Here is an 18339-nt window from a genome sequence, read left to right as displayed (position 1 = left end):
AAAAAATGCTTAGAATACGAAACAAGAATTGATTATTTAATTTTTCTCCACACATAAAAAGTTAATAAAAACTCATCAATAAGCTAAAGACCCTCTAAAATGATTTTTTTTCTTTACAGTGCATCTTGTCTTGCAAAAAATACACCCTTATTTGTCCAAAGTGCCCAAAAAAATAATGATTGTAAAGCTTATAAACCTCTTCCCGACACGTGCTGTAAGAAAACAGTGCGGAGGGAAATGACTTGCCAACACAGTACAGACACAGTGATCGGGGCAAGATGGTGGCTGTTCCTCACGGTAATAGCAGCAATTTTCCTTATGATGTCAGTAATACCTATCACCATGTCTGTAGACACGGTGATCAGAACAAGATGGCGGCTGTTCCTGACAGCCATTGATTTTGTCTCGTGGTCCAGAGGGGTTTCGATGCCCCCCTCTGTCCATGTTTGCTGCTATTGGGTGGTTGATCCTCACTACAGCAGCTGTGTGGATATGACACAGATTTCCTCCTAGTCACTTCAGTAACAAAAAAGAAATGCTATTTGGGGTATACAGATACCCCTAAACATACAACATTGGAGAGGGGAAGAAATCACTACAGCAGCTGTGTGGATATGAAACAGATTTCTTCCTAGTCGCTTCAGTAACAAAAAAGAACTGCTATTTGGGGTATAAAGATCCCCCTAAACGCACACCCTGGGATTGGAGCAGATTTTTCACGTGACACAAATTTCATCACTGAAATCGGCATTCCGGTGCACAGTTGGGCCATGCAAAGTGTAACAAAAGTGTGATGCCCTCTCTTTGTTAAAGGGGGCAGGGAGCGACAGATTGCTGAAGAACCGGCACCACAATTCAACTTCTTTAGTTTTGTTATGTACTTCTTGTACATTGGTGCCTGAAACTGTGCACAATGGAGCAGATGAAACCCTTTCCCACATCACAACATAACTGTACAGTATGGTGCTGTCTATGGAGAGGGCTCAGAACAGGAGTCTGCTAAAAGTCTGCTAAAGCTAACACCAATACAGTAGTACAACGCCATCGTATTCCCTAGTGCTTTACAAATCATAGGGGACATATACAAATATAATACAACATTACAGTGTACAAAGAGTTATATGGAACAATAGGAGAGAGGTCAATGCTCGAAAGAGCTTACATTCTATGAGGATGAATGGGGTGACACAAGGTATAATAATCCAGCCATTGTTTAGAAGGGAACAGTATAAAATAATTTAATAAATAAATATTCTGCTGCTTGAACCAGCCATCGGCTGCCATGTTATATACAAATTCCATGGTGAAAGTGACTGCAGAGAAGCCTGGAGCTTGGTATAAATCTTGTGTTTGCCGGATAACCGACAGGAAGATGACGAGCAGGTCCCTCTATATGTAGGTTTTAGTGATTTTCATAAAAATGTGAAAAATTGCACACAAAATTCTAAGCCTCATGACAATGAAGAAGAATGAGAGGATACATAAAAAAACATTCCAACATAAGCAGACATTTGGGAAATGTTAGTTATGATGGTGGTATGACTATCTGCCTGAAAAGGATAGAATTAATAACTTCGTAAATGGAGAATTTTTAAAAGATTTTTGCAAAACTTGTTTTTGTTTCTTATAACTAAATGCAAAATATATCATCCAAATTTTTCAACTAAACAACAGTGCAAACAGTGCGCAAGCACCTTAGTAAATGTGGGCCAATGTGTGACAAGAAAATCTCAAAATCCCCTGGATATGTTAAAATGTCCCAAAGTTAGAACCACTTACAGTGACACAGGGCAGATTTAAAGGCAATGGCATAATTGCTTTTTTGTCAATTGTACTGCATTTGCATTTTTTTCTAGCCTTCTGGAACTTTGTATGGAATATTAAATACTGACACTAGCAAGAAGAATTTTTTGCTCTTCTTTAATAATCCTTGATTGTCGCACATTTTGACTATTGAATGTTGTTTAAAAATACCCAAACTTTTATTTACATGTTATTTCTTACAAACTATATAGATGGTCCGGCTACATTATATTCAAAACCAGGATTCCTCCCGCTGCTATCCAATTTTCTTCATGAATATTGTCGTCCCAGCTTCATCTGTTGATGTGAACTTAACACCAGATAAAACTCAAGTGTTGCTACAAAATAAGGTACATAATTATTTTCCTACAGCAGATAATTGGCCTATTTGTAAAGACATTATAGAATTACTTTGTTTTGCTGACATTTTGTGAAATTAGTTGCAACCTACTAATAAGTATTCCAATAAGCCATTAAAAACCTGTTAGATGAACTAACCCACACCACTTAAACCCAAATTCTCTTCAGTGAGTCACAGTCCCTGTTTCCTGAAAGAAGGGGAATGAGCTGGAGGAAAGGCATTAGCATGCTGAACTCAGTTTTGAGGAAAGACCGATATTGAACTCATATAGGGTTATTCGCTTAGATGGTAAATTAGCTTTTTGAACTGACTGAGGAAATATATATTACAAAAGAAAAGGTATGCTTACCGAACCCCTGCGTTTCCATGCATATCTTGTTTCCTTCCAGTCTGTGAATGTTGCCCTGGATCCTGAAGGGAGGTGTTCTTTGTTGACCAAGACTAAGGAAAAATATTAAAGACTGTTTTATATACTTGAAGATGATTGCTGGATCACCAATCTTTTGCTTTGCAACTGAGAAAATGTATAGTCATGGAGAGAGAACAATATAGAGAAAGATGTACTGCAGTTTTCAAATATATTTTTAGTTGGTGTTGGTTAGATTATCTGGTTCCCTTTATAATATACAAAGTATAAGTATATATTAAAGTATTATGCATTTCGTTATTATTTTAACCCCTTCCCGCCGCAGCCCTTTTTCGATTTTGCGTTTTCATTTTTCTTTTTTATTTTTCCATGTACAGAGCTGTGTGATGGCTTATTTTCTGCGTAACAAATTACACTTCAAAATGGTGGTATTTAATATTCCATGCCGTGTACTGGGAAGCGGGAAAAAAAATTCCAAATGCAGTGAAATTGGTTAAAAAAACGCATTTGTGCCGTATTCTTGTGGGCTTGGATTTTACGGATTTCACTGCGCACCCCAAATGACATGTGTACTTTATTCTTTGGTTCGGTACGATTACGGGGATACCAAATTTGTATAGGTTTTATAATGTTTTCATACATTTAAAAAAATGAAAACCTGTACAAAATTTTTTGGGGGGATTTTGCCATCTTCTGGGGCTAATTACTTTTTCATACTTTGGTGTATGGAGCTGTGGGTGGTGGTGTTTTTTGCGGATTTTGATGATGTTTACAATGTTATCATCTTTAGGACTGTACGACCTTTTGATCACTTTTTATAGAATTTAAAATTTTTTTTTAAATGGCAAAAAAGTGCCATTTTCGACTTTGGGCGCGATTTTCAGTTACGGGGTTAAACGCAGTGAAAAACCGTTATCATATTTTGATAGATCGGGCATTTTTGGACGCGGCAATACCTAATGTGTTTATGATTTTTACTGTTTATTTATATTTATATCAATTCTAGGGAAAGGGGGTGATTTGAATTTTTAGGTTTTTTTATTATAATTTTTTTATTTTAACTTTTTTTTTAATTTTTATTTTTACAATTTTCAGACTCCCTAGGGTACTTTAACCCTAGGGTGTCTGTACGATCCTATCATATATTGCCATACTACAGTATGGCAGTATATGGGGATTTTACTACTCCTACATTACCATGTGCTGACAGCACATGGTAATGAATGGGTTAACCCGAAGTAGCTTCGGGTCTTCGTGAGACCCGAAGCTACCATGGCGACGGATCGCCGCTCCCCGATGACGTCACGGGGAGCGACGATCCACGGAAAGATGGCGGCGGCGATCAGCGGTAAAACACCGATGCAATATGCAGCAAAGACTTACCGGCTATGGAGAGGGCTCGGCCCGCAGGCCCTCTCCATGTACCGGGACCCGACATGTGACGTACTATTACATCACATGTCGGTAAGGGGTTAAATTCTGTTTAGCAGAAAAATGTTGTGGACGTATACAATGTTGATGTAAAAATTAGCCAGATGTCCTTGGGATAAGAAGTGCGGCTGACCTGCTCCTCCTAAAACAAGCAGCAGACAGCACCCGGTTCAGGGAGCCTCCCCAGACTGTTTGTTCAAGTCAGCTCCCTATACCTAGGATGATTTTTTTTTTTTATCTGGAAGATGGTGCTGGCTATACACAACAGAGCCCACTGCCTTCCTTTCCCAAAGCTCTCCATTTGGCAGTGTTCGGAGAGTAGCGCATCCAGGGACCTCCAGATGCTGTTCACCATGACGTGGCTCTGAATCAGGCTTGAGAGATATCTCTGGGAATAAACAGACCCCACAGCCTCCTGTTATAAAGGGGCACATTAAGGTACAACCACTTCTTATTGATCTGCCCACCCCAGCAGGGCTGGTGAACCTAATCACTAAATACTTGTAATCTGGGAACCCACAATATTATCCCAATCAGGGTCGGCGTCAGGGGCGCAAACTGGGCATTTGCTTAGGGCCCTCCATCCTCAAGGGGCTCACTGCATGTGGACTTTTGTGTGTAGAGGATGTATTGCTCCTTTAATTTCCCTTGTTTGAATACCCAGTATCATATACCACCTGTCTATATACACTACTGCTCAAAAGTTTTGGTTTACTTAGAAATGTCCTTATTTTTTAAAGAAAAGCACATTTTCTTTCAATAAGGCTAACAATCATTAATCATGCTCTATAAATTGTTAATGTGGTAAATGACTATTCTAGATGCAAACGTCTGGTTTTTAATGTGATATCTACATGCATGTATATAGGCCCACTTCAAACAACCACCACTCCATTGGTACATTGGAGCTTATTTAATTAGGGCCCCACCCTTGATCAAGTATGTTAGCACAGCTGAAAACAGTTTAGCTCATTAGAAAAGCTATAAAACTGACCTTGCTTTGAGCTGGTTAAGAATCTGAAGCATCACATTTGTTCTACGAAACTCTCACAATGGCCAGAAAAAAAAGAGCACTTGAGACAGGCCACCCCTGTGACAAATAGCCAACAAACTGAAAATTTACAATGGTGTATACTACTCCCTTCCGAGAAATAAGCAACAAGACAAGTACGTTAGAGTCTAGTATAAGAAACCGATGTCTGGGAGGTTCTCTACTACCGGCTTCATTAAACAGCACTCGACAAATGTCAGTGTGATCCTCTACAGTGAAGAGTCGTCCCATGATGCTGGCCCTTAGGGCAGAGTGGCAAAGAAAAAGCCATATGTGAGACTTGATAATACTAGAAAAAATATCAATATTGGCAGAAAAACACAGACATTGGAATTATTGGAAAAAAAGTGTTGTGGACAGCCAAATCTAAGTTTGAGGTGTTTGGATCACATAGAAGAACATTTGTAAGATGCAGAACAACTGAAAAGATGCTGGAAGATGCCTGACGCCATCTGTCAAGCATGATTGTGATAATATGATGGTCTAGGGTTACCTTGGTGCTGGTAAAGTGGGAGATTTGTACAAGGTCAAAGGGATTTTGAATAAGGAAGGCCATCACTCAATTTTGCAATGGACTCCAATTCTGCATACCCTGTGGACAGCGCTTGAATGAAGCCAATTTCGTCCTACAACAGGACAGTGAACCTTAGGACACCTCCAAATTATGCATGCGCTATTTAGGGAAGAAGCAGCAGCTGGTATTCTATTTCTAATGCAGTGGCCAGCCCAGTTACCAGATCTCAACATCATTGAGCTGTTGTGGGAGCATCTTGACCGTATGGTATGCAAAAAGTGCCGATCAAGCCAATCCAATTTGTGGGAGGGGCTTCTGGAAGCATGGGGGAACATTTTTCCAGATTACCTCAACAAATTAAAAGCTAGAATGCCAATGGTCTTTCATAATAAAAGGTATGAGTTTTCAGGGAAAACTCAAAATTGTCTGGGTGACCCCAAACTTTTAAGCGGTAGTGTATCTATCATCTAGCAGTCTAGTTATCTATCAACTATAATTTTCTATTTCATATCTACTATGTACCTATATCAATCAATAGATATTCCATCTTTCTTCTACTGTATCTATCTGTCATATATATATATATATATATATATATATATATATATATATATATATCTATTTAGCTATCTAGATACATTGCTCAAAAAATAAAGAGAATACTCAAATAACACATCCTAGATTTGAATGAATTAAATATTCTCATTCAATACTTTGTTCTGGAAATAATGGAAATAATAATAATTACACATCCTGGGAAACATATATAAGAAAAAAAGACATTAAAGAGTAATAACAGTAATGGAACAATAGGAGTGAGGGCCCTGCTCGCAAGAGCTTATAGTCTATGAGTATGAGGGGTGACACAAGAGGTATAAGAGCTTGTATAATGGTCCAGCCATTTTTATATGGGAATGGAGTAAAAAATAATTTAATAAATAAAAATGCTGCTGCTCAAACTGGCCATCAGCAGCCATCTTATATACAAAGTCCTAATAAATTGGGAAACGGAAGAGTTAGGTGTGTGTTTTAAAACATAACTTTTAATATTGAATTAAAATATACCATATTTTTCAGACTATAAGGTGCACTTTTTTACATCCAGCACTGCCAGACCCTCCTGACCACTGTAATGGAGATCAGGTGACACGCTGACATCTCTGCTCCTGATCTCCTAGAGAGGAGAGCCTCTGCATTGCTCTCTCCCTCTGTCCTCTCCTGGGTGTTCTGACATTGCTACTTACTGCCTACAGGCTTCCTACATCACCACAAGTCCTGCTACTGCTGAGAATGGGGACATGCTGCATTGGGACAGGGTAAGAAGAAGAAGAGGGGAGGGCGGGGGTGAGGTTCTGTGTGTTTATTCATGTGTACAGTAATTTCCAGTGTGTTCCTTGTGTGTGCATAGCAGGGCTGTGTGTATTCATGTGTACAGAAGTTCCCAGTGTGTTCCTTATATGTGTATAGCAAAGCTGTATGTGCATTCATGTGTACAGTAGTTCCCTGTGTGTTCCTTATGTGTGTATAGTACAGATGTGTGTGTCTTTATGTCTATAGTAGTGCCCGGTCAGAGTGTGTGTATTTGTGTATGTAGTAGTGCCCACTGTGTATAGCAGTGCAAAGTAGTAGCAGTGATGAGTGTTTTCCTATTTCTGTTTGTGTGTATAGCTGATCTGTGTGTGTAAATGGATGGGTGTAGCAGCGCTATGTGTGTAAATGTATGGATGAAATAGAGCTGTGTGTGTACATGTATGGATGAAGCAGAGCTGTATGTGTTAAATATATATTTTTTCTTTTTTGGAAGACTAAATCTGGGGTGCATCTTATAGTCCGAAAAATACGGTACTGTGCTGTGTATACACTTGGAACATTTTTCAGAATGCTGTTAGCATGTGTTCATTGGACATCTAGTCTAATCTAATAGTTCTGTAGGGATATGTCCCCAATTAATAGTTCCTAGTTCAGTTCAGTTCTAGTGCACATACAGTGATAGGTGAAAAATGCCTCAATTAGCGCTTATGATAATAGGCAGACTGTGCAGACAGACCTTAGGGTACAACGTGTGGCCTGGATGTAGCCACCCCGTAATCTGCTAGTTAACCGCTAATGTCACTAACAGCTGACATGAACACTGCCGGTCTGCCTATACAGGCGCAGGCCGGCACTATGAAGCTGCACTATGAATTGGTAAGGGGTCAGACCATACTGCAGAAGATGTCGGCCATGGATCAGAATGCCGTCTTCTGTTGATATTAGGGTAGACAGCGGATCTAAACCCTAAATATGAGTGGATAAATACTGGCTGTCTAAATATTGCATGTCTGCAGGATTAGCAGAGCAAGGTAACACACAGGTCTAACCAGTTGGTTAGATGCCTGTTAAAATGTGAGCCTGGTGAGCAGCTGTCTTATTCCAGTCTGGGATTTATGATCCAGGTTTATGATCCAAATGTTTGCTTTTGATACTTTGTCTACAGTTGTAATTGAAAGAGTTGGGGGGTCATTTATCTTTATTTTTCTTCCTGATTTTTCTGTCACATTTTTTGGCGCAATGCAATTTTTGTGACTTTTTGGGGACATGTTTGCCGGACATTTGTTTTACATCAGTAAGAGACATTTATCTTCTATTCCAGATGTACCAAATGTTGCAAATGACATTTATCATTTCAAATTGTATAAAATTTGCAACATTTTTGGCGCAAAAAAACTGCAGACCAAACCATACTTAAAGGGCATTCTCATTTCGGGAAATTAATGGTATTGTTTGTATAAGGAAAAAGTTATATTGTAGAATTTTATAACTCTTCATTATATAAACAATAATGTTTATTTGCTGAAATGGGAATACCCCTTTAAGGAAAACAAATGTCTTGAAAAGTGATCAGAAAATTTTTTTTAAGGTATATCCGGCAAGAACAAGCAACAGATTGAATATGCAAAGAAGTCATCATAGTCTAGCACAACCCCAAGACAGTGGGCCTGCTGCCTCAGTATTATAATGAGATCACAGACAGAAATGGAGAGATCAGGGTTAGTTTGGTTTGCAGATGGCGGAAAGACAAGAACTTCCGTTTTGGAAGGATTACGTTTGAAGAAGAGAGAGGACATGATGTTAATGACAGCAGGAGTATTCTGCAGTAAGTAGGAGTGATATTATTTGAAGAAGTATATAGCTGGGAATCATCAGCATAGAGATGATACTGAAAACCAAATCTGTTGATGGTTTGTGCAATGAGGGCAGTATGGAGGGAAAAGAGAACAGGGCCTAAGACTGAGCCCTGAGGAACCCCAACAGTGAGAGGAAGAGGAGAAGAGAGAGATCTAGAGAAGGAGACATTGAAGGTGTGATCAGAGAGATGGGGGGAAAAAAACAGCAGATTTCCTTCAGGCCAGTGGAGCAAAGCTTCCTGAGGAGGAGCTGGTGGTCCACAGTTTCAAATGCTGCCAAGAGATCCAGAAGAACCAGGAGAGAATAGTGCCCTTTGGATTTAGCAGAGAGGAGATCATTGGAGACTTTAGAAAGAGCAGTTTCAGTGGAATGCATAAAGTGGAAACCAGATTGTAAGGGATCAAGGAGGGAGTTAGCTGAGAGAGTGGGTAGGTTAAGAATAGACCAGACGTTCCAGGAGTTTGGAGATGAAAGGGAGATTAGAGACTTTTTTTGTAATGGGGTGACAACAGGAAGAGAGAGAGACACCAGAGTGAGAATGGTTGAAGATTTTAGTGAGGAGAGAACTGATCACTGGAGAAAGAGACTGTATGAGATGTATGGGGATGGGGTCACTAGAGCAGGTAGTAAGGCGAGCAGAGAAGAGGAGCCTGGACACTTCATACTCTGTGAATGAGTTAGTTGATTGGGATAATATTTCCTGGCGAATGCAGTCAATTTTATCTTTAAAGTAGGTGGCCAGATCTTCTGGTGCATGGTTTGTAACATGGTTTGTGACGTTAGTGAGGAATGAAGAGTAGGGAAGAGCCTTTTAGGATTATTAGAGAGAATATTAGGTTAGTGGAATATACCTGTGGGCGAGATGTAGAGATTATAAGCATATACTTGAAGAACAGAACGTCTGCAGATGAGCATGGTTTTCTCCTGGAGCACTGTGTGCCAAGGTTGCCAACTACTGTGTTGAAATATTCTGACTTGGAGGTGCCACCTCATCCAGGGCACTCTTATGGTTTTAATTAAAATGGTTAATAGCCAATTTAGGACAGGAAAGAGAGGATATAGGGGACAGTGATGACCGCAAAGTTTATGTGAGAAAGTCAGTATTAAAACACCGTAGGGGAGGAGAAGAACTATTGACAGTTAAAGAGAGAAGGTTATGGTCTGAAAGTGGAAAGGCCGTATTAGTGAAGTCAAAGACTGAAGAGGGTTGAGCAAAGACCAGATCTATAGGATGTTTCCCACCGGTGATAAGGAGTTGTGCAAGTTCTAAAGAGAAAGTTAGTGATAAAAGTTGAGAGGCTGAAGGGGAGAAGGGTGTGTTAATAGGAATGTTAAAGTCTTCTATGATATGTGTTGGAATATTAGAGGATATAAAATGAGTAAGCTAAATTAAATTCAAATTTATTAAGCAATGGAGGCCTGGATTTTGAGTCACCCCCAAAATTAAGCTGAAAAAACACACTACAGGCTGATCCAACTCTGATTTAATGACTGTGAAACAAGATGAGGCTCAGTATTGTGTGTGGCCTCCTACAATACCTCAGCATGCCCCTGATGAGGTCGCAGATGGTCTCCTGAGGGATCTCCTCCCAGACCTGGACTAAAACATCACCAACTCCGGGACCGTCTCTGGTGCAATGTGACATTGGTGGATGGAGCGAGACATGACGTTTCAGATGTGCTCAATCAGATTCAGGTGTGAGCAGGCCAGTCCAGAGTTTCAATGCCTTTATGTCGGAACTGCCGACATACTCTAGGCACATAAGGTCTAGAATTGTCCTGCACTGTCCTAAGGTTAACAAGCAAAGTGTGGAGGGAAACAAAATCACAACTAGACCAAAGAAATATACAGATATAAAAGATAAATGTTTGTTGACAAATGCACATAATCTAACAAATAGTGGAATAAAGGCAATTCCCTTAGTGATGGAAAACAAATGGTCCTCATCAATGGCACATTGTAAGATTGGGTTGACTTTACCAGTGGAGCGCCACAGGGTGTGAGGGGTAGTGGACCCACTGGACCACCACAGGATCAAAGTCCTTAACGGAACCAAGGACACAACAGGAAATCACAATAACAGCACAATGCATAGGAACAAAGCTTTCTCTAGGGCACAAGGCACGAAGATCCAGCAGGGGTAACAGGAAGAGGCAGGGCATTTATAGAATAGCGGATGGCCAGAGTAAATTATCGGTGCGCTGGCCCTTTAAATTTCCAAGTGCCAACACACCCGCACCCTAGGAGGCAAGAACGCACAAGCCGGAACTCAGGAGGCATCGCATGACCGTGGAGAGTTCACAGACAGAGAGAAAGGTGGACGAGGATGCAGTCCATAGGCAATGAAGAAGGCGGCGGAGTCGGCAGTTTCGGAATCCAAGTGGACCAGTCGTCTTGACAAGCAGAAACAAAATGACGGAGGTAACATCCCAGAGTCTGGTTAACTCTCTCTACTTATCCATTGGACTGAAAGTGGTACGCAGAGGAGAAATCCAACTTTACTTGAAGTTGACTGCAGAGAGAAGGTGGGAAACAAACTGGACCCCCTAGTCAGAAACAATGTGCACAGGAAGTCCATGTAGCCGGAAGATGTGGGTGAAGAACAGACTGGCAAGGTGAGGATCTGATGGCAGACCCGGCAGAGGCACAAAATGGGACATCTTTGAGAACCGGTCAGTTACCAGGAAGATGGAAGATCCGTGATAAAGTCCATGGCCACATGAGTCCACGGGCAACTGGGTATCGGTAACGGCAGTAGGAGACTAGCTGGTTTGAGGCGAGATAGTGCAGGCTCTCACAAAATCTTGTACATATTTGAACAGATAACGCCACCAATAGAAACGGGAAATGAAGGCTACAGAGTGTTGCACCCCAGGGTGCCCAGGCACATGAGAGCAATGTCCCCAAATCAATATCCTCTTTAGAAGTGCAGGTCGGATGTAGGTTTTGCCAGAAGGAAGCTGCAGAAGATCCATTGGAGCAGCAACAACCAATTGTTCAGGAGGAATAATATGCCGAGGAGCTGGTTCTTCCCCAATGATATCAGAGGCAAGAAAGAGGGCATCAGCCTTCACATTCTTCTCAGAAGGACGGAAATTAATCAACAAGTTAAAACGTGAAAAGAAGAGCGACCAGCGGGTTTGCCGTGGGTTGAGATGTTAAGCAGTCTGGAGATAAAGGAGATTCTTATCATCTGTATACACACAGACCAGATGCTGAGATGCTCCCTCTATAAGATAACACCAGTTTAATGACCAGTAGTTCCCTGTCTCCTATGGAGTAATTTCTCTCAGCAGCAGAGAAGGTCTTGGAAAAACCCACAGGTGAGAGTTTGATATTTGGGCCCTTTCTAGGTAAGCACAGCTCAAACTCCCACTTAGGAGGCATCAACCTCCATCTGGAATGGATTTTCTTTATCAGGCCATGTTAGAGCAGGGGCAGAGGCGAAGGCAGACTTAAGGTGGGAGAACTCTTCTTCCTACACCGGAGGACCGACAACTTGGTAGGATCCATCTTTAGTCCTTTGTCAGAATTAATGTATCCCGGGAACTGAAATTGGCATTTCTCGAGCTTGGCATATAAGTGATTGGCCCTTAGGCGCCTGAGAACTTGGCGGATGTGGACCTGATGAGTCTATCTGGAATACACCAGAATATCGTCCAAGTAGACAACGACACTAGTGTAGAGCAAGTCTCTGAAGATATCGTTGACAAATTCCTGGAACACTGCTGGAGCATTGCAGAGTCCAAACGGCATTAAAAGGTACTCAAAAGTACCTTGAGTATTGAAGTCTGTCTTCCATTCATCGCCTTCATGGATATGCCCCCCGCAGATCCAGCTTTGTGAAAACCTTAGCACCCTATAGGCAATCAAAAAGTTCATTGATGAGAGGCAAAGGGTATCAGTTTTTCACCGTGACTTTGAGACTGTGGTCAATAAATGCACGGACAGAGGGAACCATCCTTCTTGGCCACAAAGAAGAATCCCTTCTGCAAATTCTCCTTGATGTAGGCCGACATGGCCATGGTTTCTGAAACAGATAGGGGATACATTCGACCCTGTCGAGGAGATGCGCCCGGCCTCGAGTCTATTGAACAGTCCTAGGGTCAATGTGGCGGCAGAGCAAGAAAGTGTTTGCTTTTCAGAAAAGACATCAGCAAAGTTTTTGTAACAAGCTGAGAGACCCACCAGTGGCTGAAGAAACTGTGGAGGGCACAGGATGAGGAACCACCATACAACGAGACTGGCACTCTGGTCCCCAACAAGGAATCTCCCCCGTCTTCCAGTTAAGCACGGGTTTGTGGAGCTGCAACCACGGAAGTCCCAACAGGTGATGTCGATCGGGGTAGAACATACAAAGACAGTCTCTCCTTATGTAGCACTCCGACTTGCAGGAACAGAGGTTTGGTGCGGTACCAGAACAGTGCAGAGAGGATTTGGCCACTGACAGAGGATATGGCCTGTGGCTTCTTGAGACGGACCACAGGGAAATGATGCTGGGAGACCATAGCAGCATCCACAAAGTTTCCTGCAGAGCCAGAATCAAAAAAGGCAGAAATCTGGAACTGGCTACCTTTGCCAGAGCTAAGCAGAACAGGAATATTCAGACGTTGAGATACTTTGCTCTCACCTAGGAACGCTTCCCCCAAGAACCCTAGGTACGTGCATTTTCTGGATGCTGAAGACAGACAGGAAAGGTCTTAAGAAAGTGCTACCGGGCTTGCACAATATAGACAGAGGTTCTCCTGTCTTCATCTGGAACGCTCTTGGGGGTTCAGACAAGCTCTATCCACCTACATCAGTTCCTCTGTAGCAGAAACGGCACATGGCAGACATGGTCTTTGGAAGACAGGAGCCAGGAGGGGCATACGTCGGGTTCTGACTTGCAGTTGTTCCAGACCTTGCTCCTCTGGACGCTCAGCAAACCAGATGTCAATTTTAGTGACCCGAGAGATGAGACCACTCAGAGTAGATGGCAGGCCATATGCAGACAGCGCGTCTATTACTTGTCCCAAAAGTCCCTGCTTAAAGGTTGCAATCAGGACTCCTTCTTTTCTGGCTAGTTTAGAGGCCAGAGTATGGTATCGAACCGCGTAATCACCAACAGATGAGTCCCCTTGACGCAGGTTCAGCAGTGCTGTCTCAGCAGAAGACGCACGTGCAGGATCCTCAAAGACGGACCGAACCCAGAAAAGAAAGATGTAATAGTAGCTGTGACCGGGTCTTTTCTGTCCCAGAGGGTATTAGCCCAAGCCAGGACCTTCCCGGAGAGGAGGCTGATGATGAAGACCACCTTAGACCGTTCTGTAATAAACTGTGTCGGCATAAGTTCAATGTGCAAGTAGCACTGAGTGATAAAGCCCCTGCACAACTTGGGGTCCCCATAATACTTGGACAGCATGGAAAGTCTCAGCTTAGGTCCATTGGAGGGTAGGCCGACCAGAGAAGTGGGAGGATCTTCAGGAACTAGACACTGCTGCTGAGTAGCCATCAATTGCTGTAACATGGCGGTGACTTGTCCAGGCTGTTCACCCTGCGTGGCAATCTGCTGGGACTGCTGGACCACGACGGTGGTAAGATCAGCCTCTTCAGGTAGCAAAACCTTGGCAAATCCATGACTGGATCTTACTGTCAGGCTCCAGGGATAGTGGACCCACTTTCCCTGCTTTGGGATGGTTTTTGCCTTCTTCTGGATCAACACAATATAATGGTTGTGTCACGACTGGTAGTCTGTGGACCCTCTGGACCACCACGGGAGGTGGTACTAGCCGACCTGGGACCGGAGCCTAAGTGGAACCCGGTGTTCACCAGCGCCCGCCGCAAAGCAGGATGGACTTGCTGCAGCAAGTAACCACCAGGTCGTTCCACAGGTGCGACTAGCCCGCGGTGGCTGCCAAGGTAGTAACACAGGAGACAGTATGTACCCGGAGTGACGGCAGGAGAACAGCACAGGAAGGCACACCAGACTCGCATCAGGAATCGCAGGAGCTGGCACGGAGGTATGGAGGACCACAGGAATGTACTGGCACACAGGAGCGCAGGACACAGGAACAGACTGGCACACAGGAACACAGGACCACTGGAACGGACTGACACACAGGAATGCAGGACCACAGGAACGAACTGGCACACAGGAACGCAGGACTACAGGAACGGACTGGCACACAGGAACACAGGAACGGGCTGGCACACAGGAATCACAGGAACGCAGGAATCACAGGAATGCAGGAATCACAGGAGCTTTCTCTTCAGGGAAGTTTGAAGATCTGGCAAGAACAATAGGAAGGGGCTGGAATTTAAATCAGACCAGCGCCAATTATTGGCACGCTGGCCCTTTAAATCTTAACGAGCCGGCGCGCGCGCCCTAGGAGACGGAGACGCTCGCGCCGAGCCATGGAAGCTGTGGAGGACGCTGCTGGAGCCGGGGAAGGTGAGAGGAGCCGGGGACCGGACCTTGAGGTGGCACGGGTGCTACCGAGATCCGAGACAGGGATCGCGGGAGCACCTGTGACAGTACCGCCCCCCCCATCGGCCTTCCCCTCTTCTTCTTGGTCCCAAGAAATCTCTGGAGGAGAGTCCGATCCAAAATATTCTCTTTGGGCTCCCAAGATCTCCCCTCAGGCCCGATCCCCTTCCAGTCTACAAGAAAGAACCGCTTACCCCTTATGGTCTTCATGTCCAGAACCTCCTTAACTTCATAGACATCTGGGGAATCCACTTCAGGAGCAGGAGGAGGGGATTGTTGAGAGAAGTGGTTCAGGATGACTGGCTTCAGGTGGGAGACATGGAAGGAGTTCGGGATGCGCATAGATGGAGGAAGGCGGAGTTTGTAGGCTACTTGATTGATGCGCTTGATTATCTCAAAGGGACCAAGGAACCGAGGACCAAGTTTGTAGCTGGGTATCTTAAGCCGGACGTATTTGGAGGATGACCATACTTTATCACCAGGAGAGAAGACTGGAGGAAGTTGATGTTTCTTATCAGCCTGGATCTTGGTACGGTCTGTAGCTCGTAGAAGAGACTGGCGGGTCTGATCCCAAACAGACTTGAGGTCCTGCACCAAATCTTCTACTGCAGGGACATCAGAGGGAGTAGACAACGGGAAAGGCGGGCGGGGAATACAACCCTAGACCACAAAGAACGCAGCTGAGCCGGTGGACCCAGAGTCCAGGGAATTGTAGGAGAACTCCGCCCAAGATAGAAGGTCAGCCCAATTGTCCAGACGGGCTGAAACGAAGTGACGGATGTAACAGCCCAAAGTCTGGTTCACCCTTTCCACTTGACCATTAGACTGCGGATGGTAGGCAGAAGAAAAATCAAGGTTGACCTGCAGTTGATTACATAAGGAGCGCCAGAATTTTGATACAAACTGGACTCCTCGATCGGACATGATGTGTAGCGGAAGACCATGCAGTCAGAAGATGTGTTTGAAGAATAGACTGGCAAGCTGTGGAGAAAACGGAAGACCTGGAAGGGGAATAAAATGGGACATCTTTGAAAACCGGTTTGTCACTACCCAGATGACAGTACTGCCCGAGGAGACAGGCAGATCGGGGACAAAGTCCATTGCCAAATGGGACCATGGGCGACTGGGTATCGGCAACGGTAGTAACAGTCCAGCCGGTTTAAGACGGGAGACTTTGTTACAGGCACAGGAGGAGCAGGATCCCACAAACTCCCGAACATCTTGGACCAGATCTAGCCACCAATAGTAGCGGGAGATGAGGGCCACGGTGCGTTGCACCCCAGGATGCCCAGCCACGCGGGAAGAATGTCCCCAAGATAAAATCCTCTTCCGGAGAGCGGGTCTAACATACCTCTTGCCGGTAGGTAGCTGCCAAAGATCCACTGGAGCTGCAACAACAAGCTGGTCCGGAGAAATTATGTGTTGAGGAGCCGGTTCTTCTCTGACAACATCCGAAGCCCGGGACAGGCCATCAGCCTTGACATTCTTGTCCGCCGGACAAAAATGGATCAGTAGGTCGAAACGGGAAAAGAACAAAGACCACCGGGCCTGCCTGGGATCAGGCGCTGGGCTGTCTGGAGGTTTAACAAGTTTTTGTGATCAATGTACACACTCACAGGATTCAGAGCACCTTCGAGAAGATAGCGCCATTGTTCTAGCGCAAGCTTGATGGCTAACAGCTCCCTGTCTCCAATCGAATAATTCGGCCATTCGAATAAGTTCGGCCCTTAGGCCCTTTCTGGGAGAGCACTGCTCCAGCTCCTACGGAGGATGCATCCACCTCAAGATAAAAAGGCTTGTTGGTATCAGGCCTAGAGAGGACTGGTGCCGAGGCAAATGCGGACTTCAACTTGGAAAAGGCTTCTTCAGCAGTAGGAGACCAGGCACGTGGATTGGCACCCTTCTTAGTGAGCGCCACGATAGGGGCCACGACAGTTGAGAAGTGGGGAATGAACTGTCGATAATAATTTGCAAACCCCGGGAATCTCTGTATGGCTCGGAGACCTTCTGGGCGTGGCCATTGAAGAACAGCAGACAGTTTTGCCGGATCCATCTGAAGGCCTCTATCGGAAATTATGTAACCCAGGAATGGAAGTCTTTGCTGGTGAAACTGGACATTTCTCCAGTTTGGCGTACAGATGATTGGCACGAAGTCGACCAAGAACTTGACGTACGTGTCTCTGATGGGATTCAAGGTCTGGAGAGTATACCAAAATGTCATCCAGGTAGACCACGACACACATATAGAGAAGATCCCGGAAAATGTCGTTCACAAATTCTTGAAAAACGGGAGGGGCATTACACAGTCCGAAGGGCATTACTAAGTATTCAAAATGCCCGTCACTGGTATTAAATGCCGTCTTCCCCTCGTCACCTTTGCGGATCTGGATGAGATTGTATGCACCCCGAAGATCCAGCTTGGAGAACACCCTGGAACCCCGTAGGCGATCAAAAAGTTCTGTAATTAACGGCAGAGGGTAGCGTTTTTTAACTGTGATCTTGTTCAGCCCTCGATAATCTATACAGGGACGTAAGGAGCAGTCTTTTTTGCTGACAAAGAAAAGACCTGCACCAGCCGGAGAGGAGGACTTGCATATGAATCCCCTCTGCAGGTTCTCCTTGATGTATTCAGACATGGCTGCGGTCTCTGGAACTGAAAGTGGATAGACTCGACCTCTGGGAGGGGTAGTGCCAGGCAGGAGATCCACTGGGCAATCATAGGGACGATGTGGTGGCAAGGTCTCCGCTTGCTTCTTAGAAAAAAACGTCAGAAAAGTCCCGGTAACAAGCTGGCAGACCCTCCAGAGAGTTGGAAGACACAGAAGAGGATAAGACACAGAAGTTGGATAGGACACCAACGCAGGATCTCACCAGTCTTCCAATTGAGAATCAGGGCATGTAGCTGAAGCCAGGGAAGACCCAGAAGAAGAGCTGATGTGGAGCGAGGCAAGACATAGAAGACCAAATCTTCTTGATGTAAGGCTCCAACCTGAAGTCGGATAGGTTCTGTGCGGTACCGGACCTGATCGGAAAGAAGCTGTCCACTTACAGAAGAAATTACGAGAGGAGACTTAAGAGGAACCACCGGAATATGATGCCGGGAAACGAGAGCTTCATCCACAAAGTTCCCTGCCGAACCGGAATCCAGGAATGCTGCAACTGGCACGGGAGCACCGG

At 44.4% G+C, this 18339-nt stretch overlaps 1 protein-coding gene across 17 annotated transcripts in view; it reads left to right on the top strand.

Annotated features, from left to right (window-relative positions):
- PMS1 (PMS1 homolog 1, mismatch repair system component) overlaps nucleotides 1-18339 on the top strand; it is a 357887-nt gene that overhangs the window by 215452 nt on the left and 124096 nt on the right. For 15 of the 17 annotated variants that reach the window (XR_011849384.1, XM_072120929.1, XM_072120930.1 and 12 more), the window contains one exon: nucleotides 2016-2153. The exons of the other annotated variants lie outside the window; for them this stretch is intronic. Coding sequence is in view for 14 of the 15 variants with exons in the window: in XM_072120929.1 (XP_071977030.1) it covers nucleotides 2016-2153 (138 nt within the window). In the remaining variant the exon portion in view is untranslated. The remainder of the gene's footprint in view (nucleotides 1-2015; nucleotides 2154-18339) is intronic. 17 annotated transcript variants of the gene reach the window in all.

This window comes from Engystomops pustulosus, chromosome 8 (genome assembly GCF_040894005.1).
Source record: "Engystomops pustulosus chromosome 8, aEngPut4.maternal, whole genome shotgun sequence".
Classification (NCBI taxonomy): Eukaryota; Metazoa; Chordata; class Amphibia; order Anura; family Leptodactylidae; genus Engystomops; species Engystomops pustulosus.
This window is presented reverse-complemented; position numbering and strand designations above follow the sequence as displayed.